This window comes from Vipera ursinii (assembly GCF_947247035.1).
Source record: "Vipera ursinii genome assembly, chromosome: 5".
In the NCBI taxonomy this organism is placed as follows: domain Eukaryota; kingdom Metazoa; phylum Chordata; class Lepidosauria; order Squamata; family Viperidae; genus Vipera; species Vipera ursinii.
Window position 1 is genome coordinate 3938048 of NC_139518.1, and position 16824 is coordinate 3954871.

Genomic DNA, 16824 nt, shown 5'->3' on the forward strand with positions numbered 1-16824 from the left:
GACTAGAAGATCTCCGAGGTCCCTTCCAACGTGTTAACTTGAAGCCTTTGTGGCCTTCAACTCCCAGAATTCCCCAGCCACCAGGGCACCACCAAGGAGCAATCCACAGCCAGCCAAACTGGCAGGGCAAGTTATTTTATATAAGCAGGGAACAAAGCCCACATTTCCTCATGCTGATGCTGTTGCCTAGTTGGATAACAAAACCTCTGCAAGCAACAAGCAATTTCAGAGAGCACCAAGAACCACACAGTTCAACCCTGAGCTATATGTGTATTCTTTCCTACAGCTGTCCTCGACTTACGACGATTTGTTTAGTGACCGAAATTACAACGGCACTGAGAAAGTGACTTGCACTTATGACCATCTCGGTATCTCCATGGTCACGCGATCAAAATTCCTGCACTTTTGACAACCGGCATGTTTATGTACCACGACGGCAGCATCCTGGGGTCATCCTGAGTCCTTCGGGAGAAGGGCGGTATAAAAATTAAATAAATAAATAAATAAATAAATAAATTTGATTGACATTCGCGACTTTCCCAGCCAGCTTCCGACAAGGAAACTCAATGGGGAGAGCTGGATTCACTCAACAGCCATGTGCTTCACTTAACAATTGTGTGAATCGCTGTAACTATCATGGCAAAACGGTCATAATGGCTGGCTGGGGAATTCTAGGTCTGGAAGTTCACGGACTTCCAAGTTGCTAACGTGCTGGCTGAGGAATTCTGGGAGTTGAAGACCACACATCTTCCAGTTGTCGGCAGAGTGGCTGGGGAATTCTGGGAATTGAAGTCCACAGATCTTCCAGTTGTCGGCAGAGTGGCTGGGGAATTCTGGGAATTGAAGTCCACAGATCTTCCAGTTGTTGGCAGAGTGGCTGGGGAATTCTGGGAACTGAGGTTCCCCAGATCTTCAAGTTGCTGGCATGCTGGCTGTGGAATTCTGGGAATTGAAGTCCACACATCTTCAAAAATTGCCAAGGTTGAGAAACAGTGAGAAAATCCGAAGCTTACCTGCTCTTTGCAATCAGCTCCTGCCAATATGCGGCTGGTGGAGAAGGAGGAACAAAGGGGGCAGCCGAGGGGCCTATTAAGCATTTCAGAGTGGGGGAGGGAGAAGTGGCCGGGGAGGGGGGGCACTTGCGCAGCATGTCAGGCACGGGGTTTGCAAGCGGTCCTGTCCCCTGTCATTATGAGCAATGGCCGTGCATTAAGGTATTAGAACATGACAGCTATAATTCTAACCAATTCCTGCTGGCTGGCCCAGCCTCGCACGATTTATAGCAGCACTTTGCAGAGCAGAAAATTAACAAGCCGTGCGCTCTGAGAACAAGGCAGGCAGGCGGGCCCACTCTCTCCCCCACTCCCTCACTGAAGCATGTACACACACACACACACACACACACACAGAGAGAGAGAGAGAGAGAGAGAGAGAGAGAGAGAGAGAGAGAGAGAGATGCTGGCACATTTTCTCCAAAATCTGATTTGTAGATCGGCATGCACACAGATGCCACCTTTTATCCAAATCCTGTTTTGCAAAACTCCCCAGGATTGGAAGTTGTTGTTAGTTGCGAAGCTATGTCCAACCCATCGCAACCCCATGGACAACGTTCCTCCAGGCCTTCCTGTCCTCTACCATCTTCTGGAGTCCACTTAAGCTCATGCCTCCTGCTTCAGTGACTCCATCCAGCCACCTCCTTCTCTGTCGTCCCCTTCTTCTCTTGCCCTCCACCTTTCCCAGCATGAGGCTCTTCTCCAGTGAGTCCTTCCTTCTCATTAGCTGGCCAAAGGATTTGAGTTTCCACTTCAGGATCTGGCCTTCTCAAGAGCAGTCAGGGTGGATCTCCTCTAGGACTGACCGGTTTGATCGCCTTGCAGTCCAAGGGACTCGCTGGAAGTATGGAGGACTTAAGGCTGCCTCCCTTCCCTGGGATTCTGCCCCCAGGAAAGGCCAGGCGTGCATTATCCTGGTTGTCTGGGACATGCAAAGCTGTTGGGAGTGTGTGGGCTGTGTGTGTGGAATAGAATAGAGCTGGAAGGGGACCTCGGAGGTTCTTCTAGTCCAACCCTATACTATTCCAGACAAATGGATGTCCAGTCTCTTCTTAAAAATCTCCAGTGTTGGAGCATTCACAGCTTCTGAAGGCAACAATCAGAAGTCTCCCTGTGCTAAGGAGACGGAAGCAATCAAGACACATCACGATGGTTTCCGCAGGAAATTTTTTAATTATTTATTGTTAGGGCTAGATTAATGTAATCTTATTTTAAATTTTTGTATGTTGTATTTTTATTGCCCTGTACACCGCCCTGAGTCCTTCGGGAGAAGGGCGGTATAGAAAATAAATTAATAAATAAATAATAAATAAATAAATTGCTGAGATGGTGAAGGAACAAATAAACATAACACAGAACAGAAGTGGAAGGGACCTTGGAGATCTTCTAGTCCAGCCCCCTGCTCAAACAGGAGACCCTATACCAGGGGTAGGCAACCTTGGCTCTTTTAGGACTCATTTGACAGCTGGCTCAGGAATTCTGGGAGTTGAAGTCCATGAGTCATAAAAGATCCAAGGTTGCCTACCCCTGCCCTATACCATTTCAGACAAATGGCTCTCCAATCTCTTCTTAAAAACCTCCAGTGTTGGAGCACCCACAATTTCTGGAGGCCAGCGGTTCCACTGGTTAACTGTCCTCACTGTTAGGAAGTCTCTCCTTAATTTAAGGTTGCTTCTCTCCTTGCTTAGTTTCCATCCATCGTTTTGTGTGTGTGTGTGTGTGTGTGTGTGTGTGTGTGTGTGTGTGTGTGTATTTATGCCAGAATCAATCAACAGGAAGGCGGCTTTCCCTTCTCTGGGTGGGATTAAGCAGGACCTGGGCTACCATTTGTACTGGAGGCCTTAATATGGACTCCTGCGCCAAGAGGGAGGCCTGGTTTTTTTCGGGTGGTCTTAGAAGACCAAGAGCGGGGGGAAAAATCAGGAAGTGGGAAAATGAGATGGATGGTTTAGAACAGGCTTCCTCAACCTTGGCCGCTTTTAAGAGACGTGGACTTCAACTCCCAGAATTCCCCAGCCAGCCCACGGATCATCACACAAGGCCGCAACTGACATACAAGTTGCAAAGGGGCTTGTGAAATTGTGAGACTTTGGCCGTTTTTAATTGGCTGCTTTTTCATGGGAAAGTTGGCCTGGGATGATTTCTTGATGCCACTTGGCTGATCTTCTGCCAAGGATTTGTGGGGGAGAAAAAACAACAACACCCTACTTCTTTAGGAAAGATGGCTTATTTTTAACCCTGATAGCTGCAGCTGGAAGGCCCTAAGCTCAGTGTTTCTCAACCATGGCAACTTTAAGATGAGTGGACTTCAACTCCCAGCATTCTCCAGCCAGCAGGTGCTGGCTGGGGTATGCTGGGATTTGAAGTCCACTCATCTTAAAGTTGTCACGGTTGAGAAACACTGACCCAAATGAACCGCGATGTAGCATTTTGCTACCTAAAAAAATAAGGTTGGTCTATCTTGGGAAAGCAATTCAGTCTTTTTCCAAGTACAGGTCATCCTCGACTTACAACAGTTTGTTTAGTGACCGTTCAACGTTATAATGGCACTGAAAAAAAAGTGACTTAGCACCATTTTTCACACTTGCAGCCTTTGTAGCATCCCCACGGTCACATGATCAAAATTCAGACACTTTGCCATTGACTCATATTTATGACGGTTGGCAGTGTCCCAGGGTCACGTGACCCCCTTTTTGCGACCTTCTGACAAGCAAAGTCAATGAGGAAGCCAGGTTCCCTCAACAACCGTGTTACTCACTTAACAACTGCAGGGATTCACTTAACAACCATGGCAAGAAAAGTCGTAAAATGAGGCAAGAGCTATTTAGCAGATGTCTCAGCTAGCCACAGAAGTTTGGGGTTCGATTGTGGCCGTAAGTCAAAGGCTACCATAGTTGTATTAGGCACCCGGATTAAAGAGTGCAACTGAGTTGACTCGACTATCGCAACGTGAAGCTACACAACCACGTCTGACCGGTGATGAAAGCAAGCAATGTCTGTCCCCAATTCCTAATTCATCCGCAGTGCCCATTTCAGGAAGACTTTGCAAATCCTCCACATGCCTCCTCTTTTAAATCTTCCTCTTCAGTGTTTCCCAACCATAACCATTTTAAGATATGTGGATTTTGTCAGGGAAATTGTACAGCAGGGGTCCAAATGAAAACAGAGACGCTGACACAAACTTGTAGTTTTGTATGAATAAATGTATTTTACATCTATACATAAAGGCAAGGAAGATAGTGAGGCAAACAGGAGCATCGTGAGGTAAATCACAGACCACACAGGGCACACAGACAAAAAAAGGCGGGAAAAAAGGGAAACTCCTCCTCCACACCCACAGCAACCAATCACAGCGCAGATTGCCTCATGCAGGGGGCAGGAGCCAGCACTCTCCAACCAATCAGCCATAACTGTGTGTTCTGGCTCACTGTACAACCCTTCACTGCTCCAGCTACTAAATTTAAATATCATAACAGACTACGATTCCCAGAATTCCTCAGGCAGCATGGGGTATTCTGGGAGCTGAAGTCCACCCGTCTTAAAATGGCTAAGTTTGGGAAACGCTGATCTAAGAGCAGAAAACTCCCTCGCCCAACTTCTGAATTTCAGAGTTAATTCCAACACTGGGAAACTTCTGATCTAGGCTGATAAAAGGCAGGCGGATTAGAACTGGATCATTTGTTTGAGCAAGCCAACTGAAGGACGTAGCATGGGGCATTTTATACCTAGAGCCCTGATTTGATGGAACCCAGCGTAAACAATTTGATTTCCAAATGAAATAAGAGTGGCTGTTTGAAGACCAAAAAGGAAGAGAGGTGGATAAGAGGAAAATGAGCAGCATGGAGGAGGCATCTGAATGGAGGGTTCTATCTTTTGATCTGGAAAGAAAGAAAGAAAGAAAGAAAGAAAGAAAGAAAGAAAGAAAGAAAGAAAGAAAGAAAGAAAGAAAGAAAGAAAGAAAGAAAGAAAGAAAGAAAGAAAGAGAAAGAAAGAAGAAAAGGAAGGAAGGAAGGAAGGAAGGAAGGAAGGAAGGGGAGGGAGGGAGGAAAAAGGAGGGACAGAAAGAGTAAGGAAAGAAAAATGGGGAGGAAAGAAGGAAGGAAAGGGGAAAGAAGGAAGTAAAAAGGGGGAAGGGTAGGAGGAAGAAATGAAGGAAAGAAGGGGAGGGAGGAAAGAAGGAAAAAGGGGGAAGAGAAGGAGGGAGGGAGGGAGGAAGGAAGAAAAAGGGGAAGGGAAGGAGGAAGGAAGGAAGGAAGGAAGGAAGGAAGGAAGGAAGGAAGGAAGGAAGGAAGGAAGGAAGGAAAAAAAGAGGAAGAAAGGAAAAAGGAGGGAGGGAGGGAGGAGCAAAAGAAAAGCAGCTCTTCAAGAAATATGCTTTTCTCGCCAGGCTACCTTTCCAAGCACAGAGACTTTTTTGGAAACAAACCTTAGGCACTTTTTTAATTTTAATTTTGTTACCCAAATGCCACTAGCTTCAAACTATCTTGGCTGACAAACAAGCAGGAAGAGGCCTCAAGGAACAGAAAAATCGACACGAGTCTATCCTGGAACAGCTTCAGCAAGTTGTTGTCCCAGTTCATTATTTGCCTGTGGAGTAGTGTCGGATGTGACTTTGCCTCCACTAGGATTGTCACTGGAAGAGGCGAAATCGGAGCCACTTCAAGTCCTTGAATTATAGCTGGTCACTTAGCAACACTTCAAAAACCAGAACGGACCCGAAAAACGTTTCAGATAATCCTCAACTTATGGCAGCACTTGAACCCAAAATCTCCATCGCTAAGCAATACACTTGTTAAGTGAATTTTGCCCCATTTGATGACCTTTCCGTGCCATAATTGTCGGCTGAATAATTGCAGTTATTAAGTGAGTAGCAAAGCTGTCGAGTGAATCTGGCTTCCCCATGGACTTGGCTGGTCAGAAGGTCGCAAAAGGGGATCACGTGACCCCAGGGCACTGCCGCCGTCATAAATACGAGCCAGTTGCCAAGCGTGTGAATTTCGACCACATGTCCGTGAGGACGCTACAACTCGTTCGTGTGCCGCTGTAACTTCGAACAGTCGCCAAACAAATGGTTGTAAGTCGAGGACAACCCAGATGCAAAATTCTGACCTCTGACCTTCCCCTTCCCCTGTGGTCACGTGACCAAATTTCAGACATTTTGGATACTCGGCAATGGCCTGAATTTATGTCCCATTTGCAGAGTCCCACACTCAAGGGACCACAATTTATGACGCTTTTGCCAAATCCCGTTGCTTCTGATGAAAATTGCACTTTGGGAACAATGGTTTCGCTTTATGACCACCCCAGAAAAGGCCGTAAAACCAGGCACCGTTGTGCAGTAACCTGCTTAAGGACCACCATGACTTACTACCAACACTGAAGGCTCAATGATAGTGATCAGTTAAGGACTACCTGTGCAAGAGTGAACTCTTTATAAAGATTTAGAACAGTGTTTGGACTTCAACTCCCAGAATTCCCCAGCCAGCACGCGCTGGCTGGGGAATTCTGGGAGTTGAAGTTCACGCTTCTGAGGTCGAGAAACTTTCAATTAGAAGATTATTTTTCCCCCTCACATGGAATTGCTGTAGAATATGTGCGCCCTCTGGTGGACGGTCCACCACCTACCTGTCGCAGGTGCAGCTCAGGAGAACGGCCAGCAAATTGTACACAATGTAGGTGAACATCACGGCCATGATGGTGCCCCGCGGAATGGAGTAGCTGGGCCGCTTGAGATCGCCTGGAATGAGAGGAGACTTGGATCAAGGAGCACCACAATCAAAAGGGGGCGTCCTCTAGGGCCTCGACCTTCCCCGCTCCTCATCCTTCCCTTCCCGCCCCACCCGGCGGATTCCCGCACACCTGACATGTTCGAGCCAGCCATGATTCCCGTGCAGCCGTTGAACATGACGGCAAAGACAGTGCTGAAGCTCATCAGCCGGCCAGTTGTGTAATCAACGCTGTAGTCCGCTACAAAAGGACAGTGTAAAGCAGAATGGTCAACACACACTGAGTTGCCCCAACAAGGATGAAAAAAAAAGCAGGGTGGGGTCCTTTGGCTCCCTAAAATCGAAAGTCTTCCTCATTTAACGACCGAGGAGCTGCTCCGTCAGATGTAGAGGACCCCCTCCTCTCTGCAGAAGGATGCCTTGGCTCTGGAATTGTCATCCTGAATTCCGTTTTGTACACTTGATTGTACACATGTAGGCTGTCCTCAACCTTCGACCACAATTAAGCCCCCAAATTTCTAACTCCTAAGGGAGACATTGGTTAAGTGACATTTTGCCCCATTTTACGACCTTTCTGGCCACAGTTGTGGAGGGAATCACTGCAGCTGTTAAGCTAGTAACAACTGGCTGTGAAGTGAATCCGGCTTTCCCCATTGACTTTGCTTGTCAGAACGACGCAAAAAGGGGATCGGAGTGACCTGAAGACACTGCCACCGTTGCCAAGAGTCCGTTGCCAAGCGTCGGAATATGGATCACATGACCATAAGGGATGCTGCAACGGTCGTAACTGTGAGAGCGATCATAAGTCGCTTTCTTCAGTATCGTTGTAACTTTGGTCACTAAATAAGCTGTTGTAAGTTGAGGACTTACTACCTGTAGTTGGAAAAGAGTGAATTGCTTTCCCAAGATAGACTAGCCCTATTTTTCACTTAGGCAGCAAAATGACTTAGGTTACTTCACATCACAGTTAATTTACGTCAACTTTGACAACTTTATGAGTGGACTTCAACTCCCAGCATTCCCCAGCCAGCAGGTGTATTTATTGTTGTATTGTATTGGGCATTATGTTTAATCTTTTCTTAATTTTTGTATCTTTGTATTTTAGTATTTATTGCCCTGTTCACCGCCCTGAGTCCTTCGGGAGAAGGGTGGTATACAAATAAAATAATAATAATAATAATAATAATAATAATAATAATAATAATAATAATAATAATAATAATAATTATTGTTATTATTATTATTTTAAAATTGCCACAGTTGAGAAACAAAGAGCTAGGGGCTTCCAGCTGCAGTGATCAGGGTTAAAAAGAAGCCATCTTTCCTAAAGAAGTCTGATTTTTTTCTCCCCCAAAAGTCTTTGGCACAAGGTCAGCCAAGTGGCCACCCCCCCCAAGCGGTCATCCCCATTAAAAACCAGTGTTTTTAAAATGGCCGACGTGTCAGAATTTCACAAGGCCCTTTGCAAGCTTCAAAGGGGGTCACACAAATAAACTCTGACCTGTTCAATGTGGGGTAACCGTAGCCGGCCATGGAAAGCCAGCTTGGCCACCTCTAATCCTGTACACCGGAGCCCTCAACGTATGGCCACACCAGAGCCCCAAAACAGCTGCTGCTGAGAATTCTGCCCCATTTAACGACCTTTCTTGCCACAGTCGCTAAGTGAATCACTGCAGTTCTTCAGTTAGTAACACAGTTGGGAAGTGAATCTGGCTTCCTCATTGACTTTGCTTGTCAGAAGGTCGCAAGAGGGGATCACGTGACAGCCCCGGGACGCCGCTACCGTCACAAACATGAGCCAGTCCCCAAGCGTCCGAATTTGGATCAGGTGAGCCTGGAGGGTTGATGCAATGGTCGCAAGTGCGAAACACAGTCATAAGCCACTTTTTTTCCAACGTCGCCGTAACTTCGAACGGTCGCTAAACGAATGGCTGCATGGCTGCACAGGTAGTCCTCAACTTACAAGCATTCGTTTAGTGATCGTTGCACAACGTTGCCTTCAAGTCAGGGCCAAGGGATCCAGAAGAGTTCCCCACCCCCCCACAACTCACCATGCAGATTATCCAGGAGAGTGCTGAGTTTGAATCCGGTGAAGGATGCATTGACGAGTTCGGTGTGATTGCCGTCCCTGATGGCGGGAAGCCCCACGACCCGGACGTCCACGACAAAGAAGCTGAGGAAGACCGTGCCCAGCACCACCATGACGATGAGGAAGATGAGGAAGGTGGCCTTAGCGTAGATGCCGGCGCCCACAAGGCAGACAAGAAGACACAGGAACAGGAGGACCGTGGCGTACAAGAGGTCAAACCAATAGCCGCGGGGCAGGACCTGTGTGGCCGACCCAACAGTCCCCTCTGTGTATGGTAGGCAAAAATTGTGTTTAGAATAGAATAGAGTAGAGTAGAATATAGAGTAGAGTACAGTAGAATAGAATAGAATAGAATAGAATAGAATAGAATAGAATAGAATAGAATAGAATAGAATAGAATAGAATAGAACAGAACATAGAATAGAATAGAATAGAATAGAATAGAATAGAATAGAATAGAATAGAATAGAATAGAATAGAATAGAATAGAATAGAATAGAATAGAAATAAGAACAGAACAGAACATAGGAACAGAACAGAACAGAATAGAATAGAATAATAATTAGAATAGAGTAGAGCAGAGCAGAGTAGAATACAGTAGAGTACAGTGCAATAGAACAGAACAGAACAGAATACAATACAATACAATACAACAGAAGCTGGAAGGGACGTTGGAGGTCTTCTAGTCCAGCCCCCTGCTCAAGCAGAACCTATACCATCTCAGACCAGTGACTGTCCAGTCTCTTCTTAAAAATCTCCAGTGATGGAGCACCCACAACTTCTGGTGGCAATTGTCCTCACTGTCAAGAAGTTTCTCCTTAATTCCAGGTTGCTTCTCTCCTTGATTAGTTTCCACCCACTGTTTCTTGTCCTGCCCTCTGGTGCTTTGCAGAATAGGTTGACACCCCCCACTCCTCTTTGTGGGTGCCCCTCCAATACTAGAATACCATCATGTTCCCCCCCAAGTCCTTCTTTTCTCTAGACTAGCTATAGCCAAAGCACGTAAGACTTATGTACCGCTTCACAATACTTGACAGTCCTCTCGAAGCGGTGCCCCCCCTCCAACAATCTGGGTCCTCATTTTACCGACCCTCGGAAGGACGGAAGGCTGAGTCAACCTTGAGCCGGTCAGGATCGAACTGCTGGCAGTGGGCAGTGAATTAGCCTGCAACGCCGCATTCTAACCACTGCACCACCACAGCTCTTTTGCAACTGTTCTTCAGATGTTTTAGTCTAGCCCAGGGGTCAGCAACCTGAAACAGTGAAAGAGCCACTCGGAACCGGTTCCCTCACAAAAGGAAAAACTGGGAGCCGCAAAAAATGTGTGCACATGCACGTACATGCGCGCATGCGCAGAACAGGGTTTGACTGAAGAGTGGAGCCAAGGCGAGATATGCACCTACCCTGCATATTTGAATTGATTGGTTGAACTTTTTTGGTCCTACTTTTTTTTTTTGGACTGCACATGGCAGAGGACTAGGAGCCGCAGGAGACGGCTGAAAGAGCCGCATGCGGCTCCGGAGCCGCGGGTTGCAGACCTGTGGTCTAGCCTTTAATCCTCTTAGTCGCTCTTCTCTGTTAGATTTCACACACACATACACAAGCACAGAGTCCCTGCTCCCTCCCTACCCTTCCTGGCTCTCAGAAAAAACCCAGAATTCCCTTGGAGGACTCAGAAGCAAACAAAGCAGTGTTTACCCCCCCCCCCCAAAAAATTGGCCGTTTTAAGAAGTGTGGACTTCAACTCCCAGAATTCCCCAGCCAGCAAGGGTTAACCAAGCCTAACCTATTGCTAAGCACATTGGTTTGTGCTTAAATTGTAAGCCGCCCTGAGTCTTTGGAGAAGGGCGGGATATAAATGGGATTAAAATAAAAATAAATAAAATAACCAAGTTTATTGCTGTCCCGTGTTTTTTTTTTACTAAACCAAATCGAGGTGGGGTTATTGTCAGTTTCTTTCTCCTGCTTCCTTCCTGTTCTCTGGACCAACGTGTCTCAGTCTTAGGCAACTCTAACCCCTGCTGGCTGGGGAATTCTGGGAGTTGAAGTCCACACCTCTTAAAAGGGGCCAATTTTGGAAAAAAAAAACACTGAAATAATGGCTTGAGCATCAGGGAGGCACGATCCTTAAGCTGACATAGCAGATCAGGCAGAGATACGAGGAGCATCTTCTAATGCCCTGCGTAGCATCCTCCTTTGGGGGAAAAATACGTCAAGGGGGTTGAAAGACCCAGATTTGCAGAGATTTGGGGAGGAAGATGCGGACCTTTTACACTTCCGGAGTCTCTGCTCTCGTGTCTTCTTGTGTGCCTCTCTCTTTTCTCTCTCTCTCTGTCTTATCTTCTCCCTCCTCTCTCGTCTTCTCTCTCTCTCTCTCTCCCCTCTTCCCTCTCTCTCCTGTCTTCTTTCTGTCCTCTCTCTTCCTCTCCTATCTCTTCCCTCTTCTGTCTCCTGTCTTTTTTTGTCTTTTCTCTCTCCTCTCTTTCTTCTGTCTTCTCTCTCGTCTTCTCTCTGCTCTCTCTCTCCTGTCTTCTTTCTTCTCTCCTTTCTCTTCTCTCTTGTCTCCTGTCTTCTCTCTCTCTCCTTCTCTTCTTTCTCTTCCCTCTTCTGTCTCCTGTCTTCTTTGTCTTCTCTCTGTCTCTCTCTTCCCTCTTCTCTGGCTCTGTCTTCTCTCCTCTCTTTCTTGTCTTCTCTCGTCTTCTCTCTGCTCTCTTTTGTCTCCTGTCTTCTTTGTCTTCTCCCTCTCCTTCTCCTCTTTCTCTTCCCTCTTCTGTCTTCTTTGTCTTCTTTTTGTCTTTTCTCTCTCCTCTCTTTCTTCTCTCCTCTCTCTTGTCTTCTCTCTGCTCTCTCTCTCCTGTCTTCTTTCTTCTCTCTCTTTCTCTTCCCTCTTGTCTCCTGTCTTCTCTCTCTCCCTCTCCTTTGTCTTCCCTCTTCTGTCTCCTGTCTTTTTTTGTCTTCTCTCTGTCTCTCCCTTCCCTCTTCTCTGTCTTCTCTCCTCTCTTTCTTGTCTTCTCTCGTCTTCTCTCTGCTCTCTTTTGTCTTTTCTTCTCTCTCCTCTTTCTCTTCCCTGTCTCCTGTCTCTCTCCCTCTCCTGTTTCTGTCCTCTCTCTCTCTCTCTCTCTCTCTCTCTCTCTCTCACACACACACACACACACACACACAAACACAGAGAGACAGAGAAAGCTGATTACCGATGTTGAAGCCTGCTCCCCAGGTTGGCCAGTTTAAACTAACCTGTTCTCTATTACAGCTAACAAAGAGGCTCAGAAGAGATTTATCTACCTAAATCCTGGAATATTATTCAACTTCCCCTAATCCAAACCCTGCTTGCATCTGATAGCTTTTCACGCTGGCTCTACTGTTCCCTTGGACGTCGCCTGGAGCCATCCAGGCAGCAGGCTGCATGTCAATTACACCAGGAAAATAAGAAATATTGAGCGGCGTGCGAGGGACTTCCCCTAACCCTCGCCGGAGGGATCCTTGGCATTCCACCCGGCTAATTTCCCATTATCCGTTTGTAAATAACATCTCCTTGGCTTTCCACGTTGGACGGGGGTCTGGCCATATGCTGCCAATCCCCCAGGCTAGGAGAGCGATCCCGGCATTGCCAAGACAAAAGGAAGCCTTGCGTTCTCACTTCTGCAATCTCATCCACTTCTTTATTTTGCTGTTGTCTCTGTTCAAATATATCTTTTTTTGTGCTGTTAAAACGCATTTGCCAATGAACGCAGCGCATGTAAAGAAGACTACATCTTTAATGTCCCTAGGACCTAGGCCGGGGGTAGGCAACCTGGGCTCTTTGATGACTCGTGGACTTCAACTCCCAGAATTCCTGAGGCAGCCATGCTGAGGGAAAAGGGGGAGGTTTCCAAGCTGAGCCATGCTGGCTCAGGAATTCTGGGAGTTGAAGTCCACGAGTCATCAAAGAGCCAAGGTGGCCTACCCCTGGCCTAGGCCGCTTTATGACTCATGGACTTCAACTCCCAGAATTCCTGAGCCAGCATGGGGAAACTTTGACCCCTTCATGACTTGTGGACTTCAACTCCCAGAATTCCTGAGCCAGCATGGCTCAGCTTGGAAACCTCTCCCTTTTCCCTCAGCATGGCTGGCTGAGGAATTCTGGGAATTGAAGTCCACAAGTCATAAAAGACCCATGTTTGCCACCCCTAACCTAGGTTGTCAGAATAACACAGTTGGAGGGGACCTTGGAGGTCTTCTAGTCCAACCCCTGCTCAAGGAGAAGGTAAAAAGGAGACTCTTTGGATTTCACTCCTAGGTCAGGGCTAGGCAACCTGGGCTCTTTTATGACTCGTGGACTTCAACTCCCAGAATTCCTGAGCCAGCCATGCTGAGGGGAAAGGGAGAGGTTTCCAAGCTGAGCCACGCTGGCTCAGGAATTCTGGGAGTTGAAGTCCACGAGTCATAAAAGAGCCAAGGTTGCCTACCCCTGACCTAGGGGGTGGTGCTCATGTCTGTTTCAAGGCCATTGAGCCAGCCAGTGCTCTCTGAAGACATTTCCGCGGTCAGTTGACCAGCAAGACATCCTGGAGCTCGGCTACCTTCCCAACGAAGTGGTACCTGTTTATCTACTCACATTTGCATGTTTTCAAACTGCTAGGTTGGCAGGAGCCTGGGCGAGGATGGGGACTCACCCCGTTGCTTGGCACTTGGGTCTCCAATCTGGGTTGCTGGCTTTCCAGCCGACAATCCCAGCATCTTAACCACTGAATCACCGCAACGCCCCCAAGGAGAAGACCCTACACCAGGGATGTCAAACTCAATTTCATGGAGGGCCGCATCAGCATTGCGGTTGCCCTCAGGGGGTCGGGTGGGTATGGCCAGGGTGGGCGTGGCCTACTGGGTGGGCGTGGCTAGAGTACGTATGGCCTACTGGGTGGGCGTGGCCAGCTCTACATCCTTCGCATCAAGGGTGCCTATGGGGGCCTGGGCAGGAGTGGGACAGATCCGAGGGTCTCTGGCAGAAGGAGGGTCTCTGGGCCAAGGCAGTGGGGGCCGTTCCCTCGCTGTTTCCAGGGTGGCTTCGCGGGCCACATGAAACCACTTTGCGGGCCAGATCCGGCCCCCGGGCCTTGTATTTGACATGTCTGCCCTACACTGTTTTAAGACAAATAGTTATCTAATTTCTTAAAAACCTCCAGTGTTGGAGCACCCACAACTTCTGGAGGCAAGTCGTTCCACTGATTAATTGTTCTAACTGTCAGGAATTTCTTCCTTAGTTCTAGGTTGGATCTGCCCTTGACTTAGTTTCCATCCATTGCTTCTTATCATGCTTTGGAGAATAGGTTGACACTCCTCTTCTTGGCGGCAGCCCCTTAAAATATTGGAAGATAGCTGTCAAATTGGAAGATTGCTCTTCATTAGACTAAACTAGGGGGTCTCCGAACTTGTCAAACCTTAAGACTTGTGGACTTCAACTCCCAGAATTCCTCAGCCAGCCTTCGTGGGCTTCAGCTCCCATGCTGGCTGAGGAATTCTGGGAGTTGAAATCCACAAGCCTTAAAAGTTGACAAGTTTGGAGGCCCCTGGACTAGACAAAGTCTCTCGTCACGCCTCTTCCCCCCCCTCCGTGTTCTTACAAATCTCTCGATTCTGGGGATTCGGAGGAAAGCCGTGTTCATTTGTGACGGCCGACACTTCGACCGTATGTGAGGAAAAGGCAGATGTTTCCACAGGTTTAAACAGTTTTTTGGGTCCGATGAAGCTGGCAGCCGTTGACGAAACCCTTTAGAGCCGTGGTGGCGAACCTATGGCACGTGTGCCACAGGTGGCACGCAGAGCCCTCTCTGCGGGCACGCGCGCCGTCGCCCCAGTCCTTCAGCTGGGTTTTATAAAACCTTTTCGCTTTAGGCCTCCGCCGCCGTGTGCAAAAAAAAAAAAAGGTTCAATCAATCAATTTCAACTTCCCGCGGGGGGAAAAAAAAAGATCTCACAAAGTTGGAATCGGCTGATTGAACTTTTTAGTCCCACCCAGTCTGCCGTTACCACCGCAGCCACGCCCACCCAATGGGCCACACCCACCCAATGGGCCACGCCCACCCAATGGGCCACGCGCACCCGGCACCCGACAATACATAAGTGGGTTTTGGGTTGGAGTTTGGGCACTCGGTCTCCAAAAGGTTCGCCATCACTGCCCTAAGAACTTTTCATCGAATCTGTCAGAATCCATTTATATCACATTCATAAATGTATGTTTAAAACATTATCCCCCCCACTATGGATTCTACCATCTCCCAAGGAAGGAGGAGCATATGCGGATTCAGCCTGCCTTAGGTCATTTCAAAGGCCAAGGGAACCTTTTGAACTGGGGGGGAACAAAATGGAGGGTTAGAGAAGAAGGCATCTGGCCTGTGTCTTCTTTTAATTCTGGAGAGGAAGAAGACAATAACCATAAAGATTCGAAGTTCCTTTTTTTTTCTTTCCCACCAAAGGGATGACACGAAGTAGAAGGATGGGGGGCTGACCAAATGGGGTTGAGGGAAGGGGGGGTTGAACCGGGTACCCTTTATAAAATTTCAATTTGTAAAACAATACTAAGTCCTGTCTTGTATTCCCACAACCAAGCATGTCCTAGTAAAGATTCCTTTTGGATTGGAACGGACTCCAAGAGTTTTTGTCTTCCTAAGACGTGGATTGGGGTGCCTCCGCCGCCGTGTGCAAAAAAAAAAAAGGTACAATCAATCAATGTCAACTTCCCGCAGGGGGGGGGAATAAAAAAAGATCTCGCAAAGTTGGAATTGATTGATTGAACTTTTTAGTCCCACCCAGTCTGCCGTTACCACCGCAGCCACGCCCACCCGATGGGCCACACCCACCCAATGGGCCACGCCCACCCGACGCCCAACGATAGATAAGTGGGTTTTGGGTTGGAGTTTGGGCACTCGGTCTCTAAAAGGTTCGCCATCACTGCCCTAAGACCTTTTCATCGAATCTGTTCGTTGGGGTTTCATAAAGGGGCGGGTGCCTTAGCCGATCCTTTCTCACCTGCTGGGCTGCCAAAGTCATCCACCACGGCCTCCACCAGGCCCAAGATGTAGAGGGCACTACCGCAAACGTTGGCAAAGAAGAACATGATGCCGATGCTTCCGCCAAATTCGGGGCCCAACGCCCGGCTGATCATGTCTGTGCCGAGCGGGTCAAGGACCAAAGGATGTTGCTACCATGGGGAGACCAGGAAGGGGAGAAATTGGGGTCTCCCCCGGCCAGGTGAGAATTCCAACCTTTTCTCTATGGAGATTCTCGGTCATCCAGGTCCCGGTTGTCCCAAAAGTGCTTTTTCAAATGGCAACCGGACTTTCGTTTTTTCCCCCCCCCTTGAAGACATTTCGCTTCTCATCCAAGAAGCTTCTTCAGTTCCGACCGAATGGTAGAGGATGGAAGGAAGAAGGACTGTAAGGAATATCGATCCTTCCGTTCCCCATCATTCAGTCAGAACTGCAAAATCTTCTCGGAGGGGAAGGAAAGAAGGAAGGAAGGAAGGAAGGAAGGAAGGAAGGAAGGAAGGAAGGAAGGAAGGAAGGAAGGAAGGAAGGAAGGGAGTCGTGGGATTCAAACAGGTGAACAACCGGTTCTCTGTGTGGATGCCGCTTCTGGAAGTCCATTCTGGGCCTGGGCAACCAAAATTAGGTACCGGTTCTGCCAAAGTGGTGCCAACTGGCTGAATCCCACCATGCGGGGGGGGGGGGAGAAAATGGCTGTTTTGAACAATTTGGGGCTTTGCGTACAAAGGATACAGTAGGCCCCGCCAGCATCCAGAGCCCCGTTGGTAGAGATGGCGCACACCGACAGCACCGTCATACCGATGATGAAGTAGGCCACCAGAAACATCACCAGGGACTGGTACAAACCTGCTTGGCCCACCACGAAACCTGTAAAAGAAGAAGGAAGAAAAACAATCGATAATTTTTATCTCAACTTTGTTTCCCCTTGCTCTAAGGCA

At 48.0% G+C, this 16824-nt stretch overlaps 1 protein-coding gene across 1 annotated transcript in view; it reads right to left on the minus strand.

Annotated features, from left to right (window-relative positions):
• The window catches only part of LOC310641122 (solute carrier family 12 member 9-like), a 127432-nt gene that overhangs the window by 85253 nt on the left and 25355 nt on the right, over positions 1-16824 (minus strand). The window contains exons 2-6 of the mRNA XM_083363911.1: positions 16619-16753; positions 15870-16007; positions 8830-9132; positions 6912-7019; positions 6678-6789 (exon numbers count right to left, since the gene is read on the minus strand). Of these exons, the coding sequence (XP_083220037.1) occupies positions 6678-6789; positions 6912-7019; positions 8830-9132; positions 15870-16007; positions 16619-16753 (796 nt within the window). The remainder of the gene's footprint in view (positions 1-6677; positions 6790-6911; positions 7020-8829; positions 9133-15869; positions 16008-16618; positions 16754-16824) is intronic.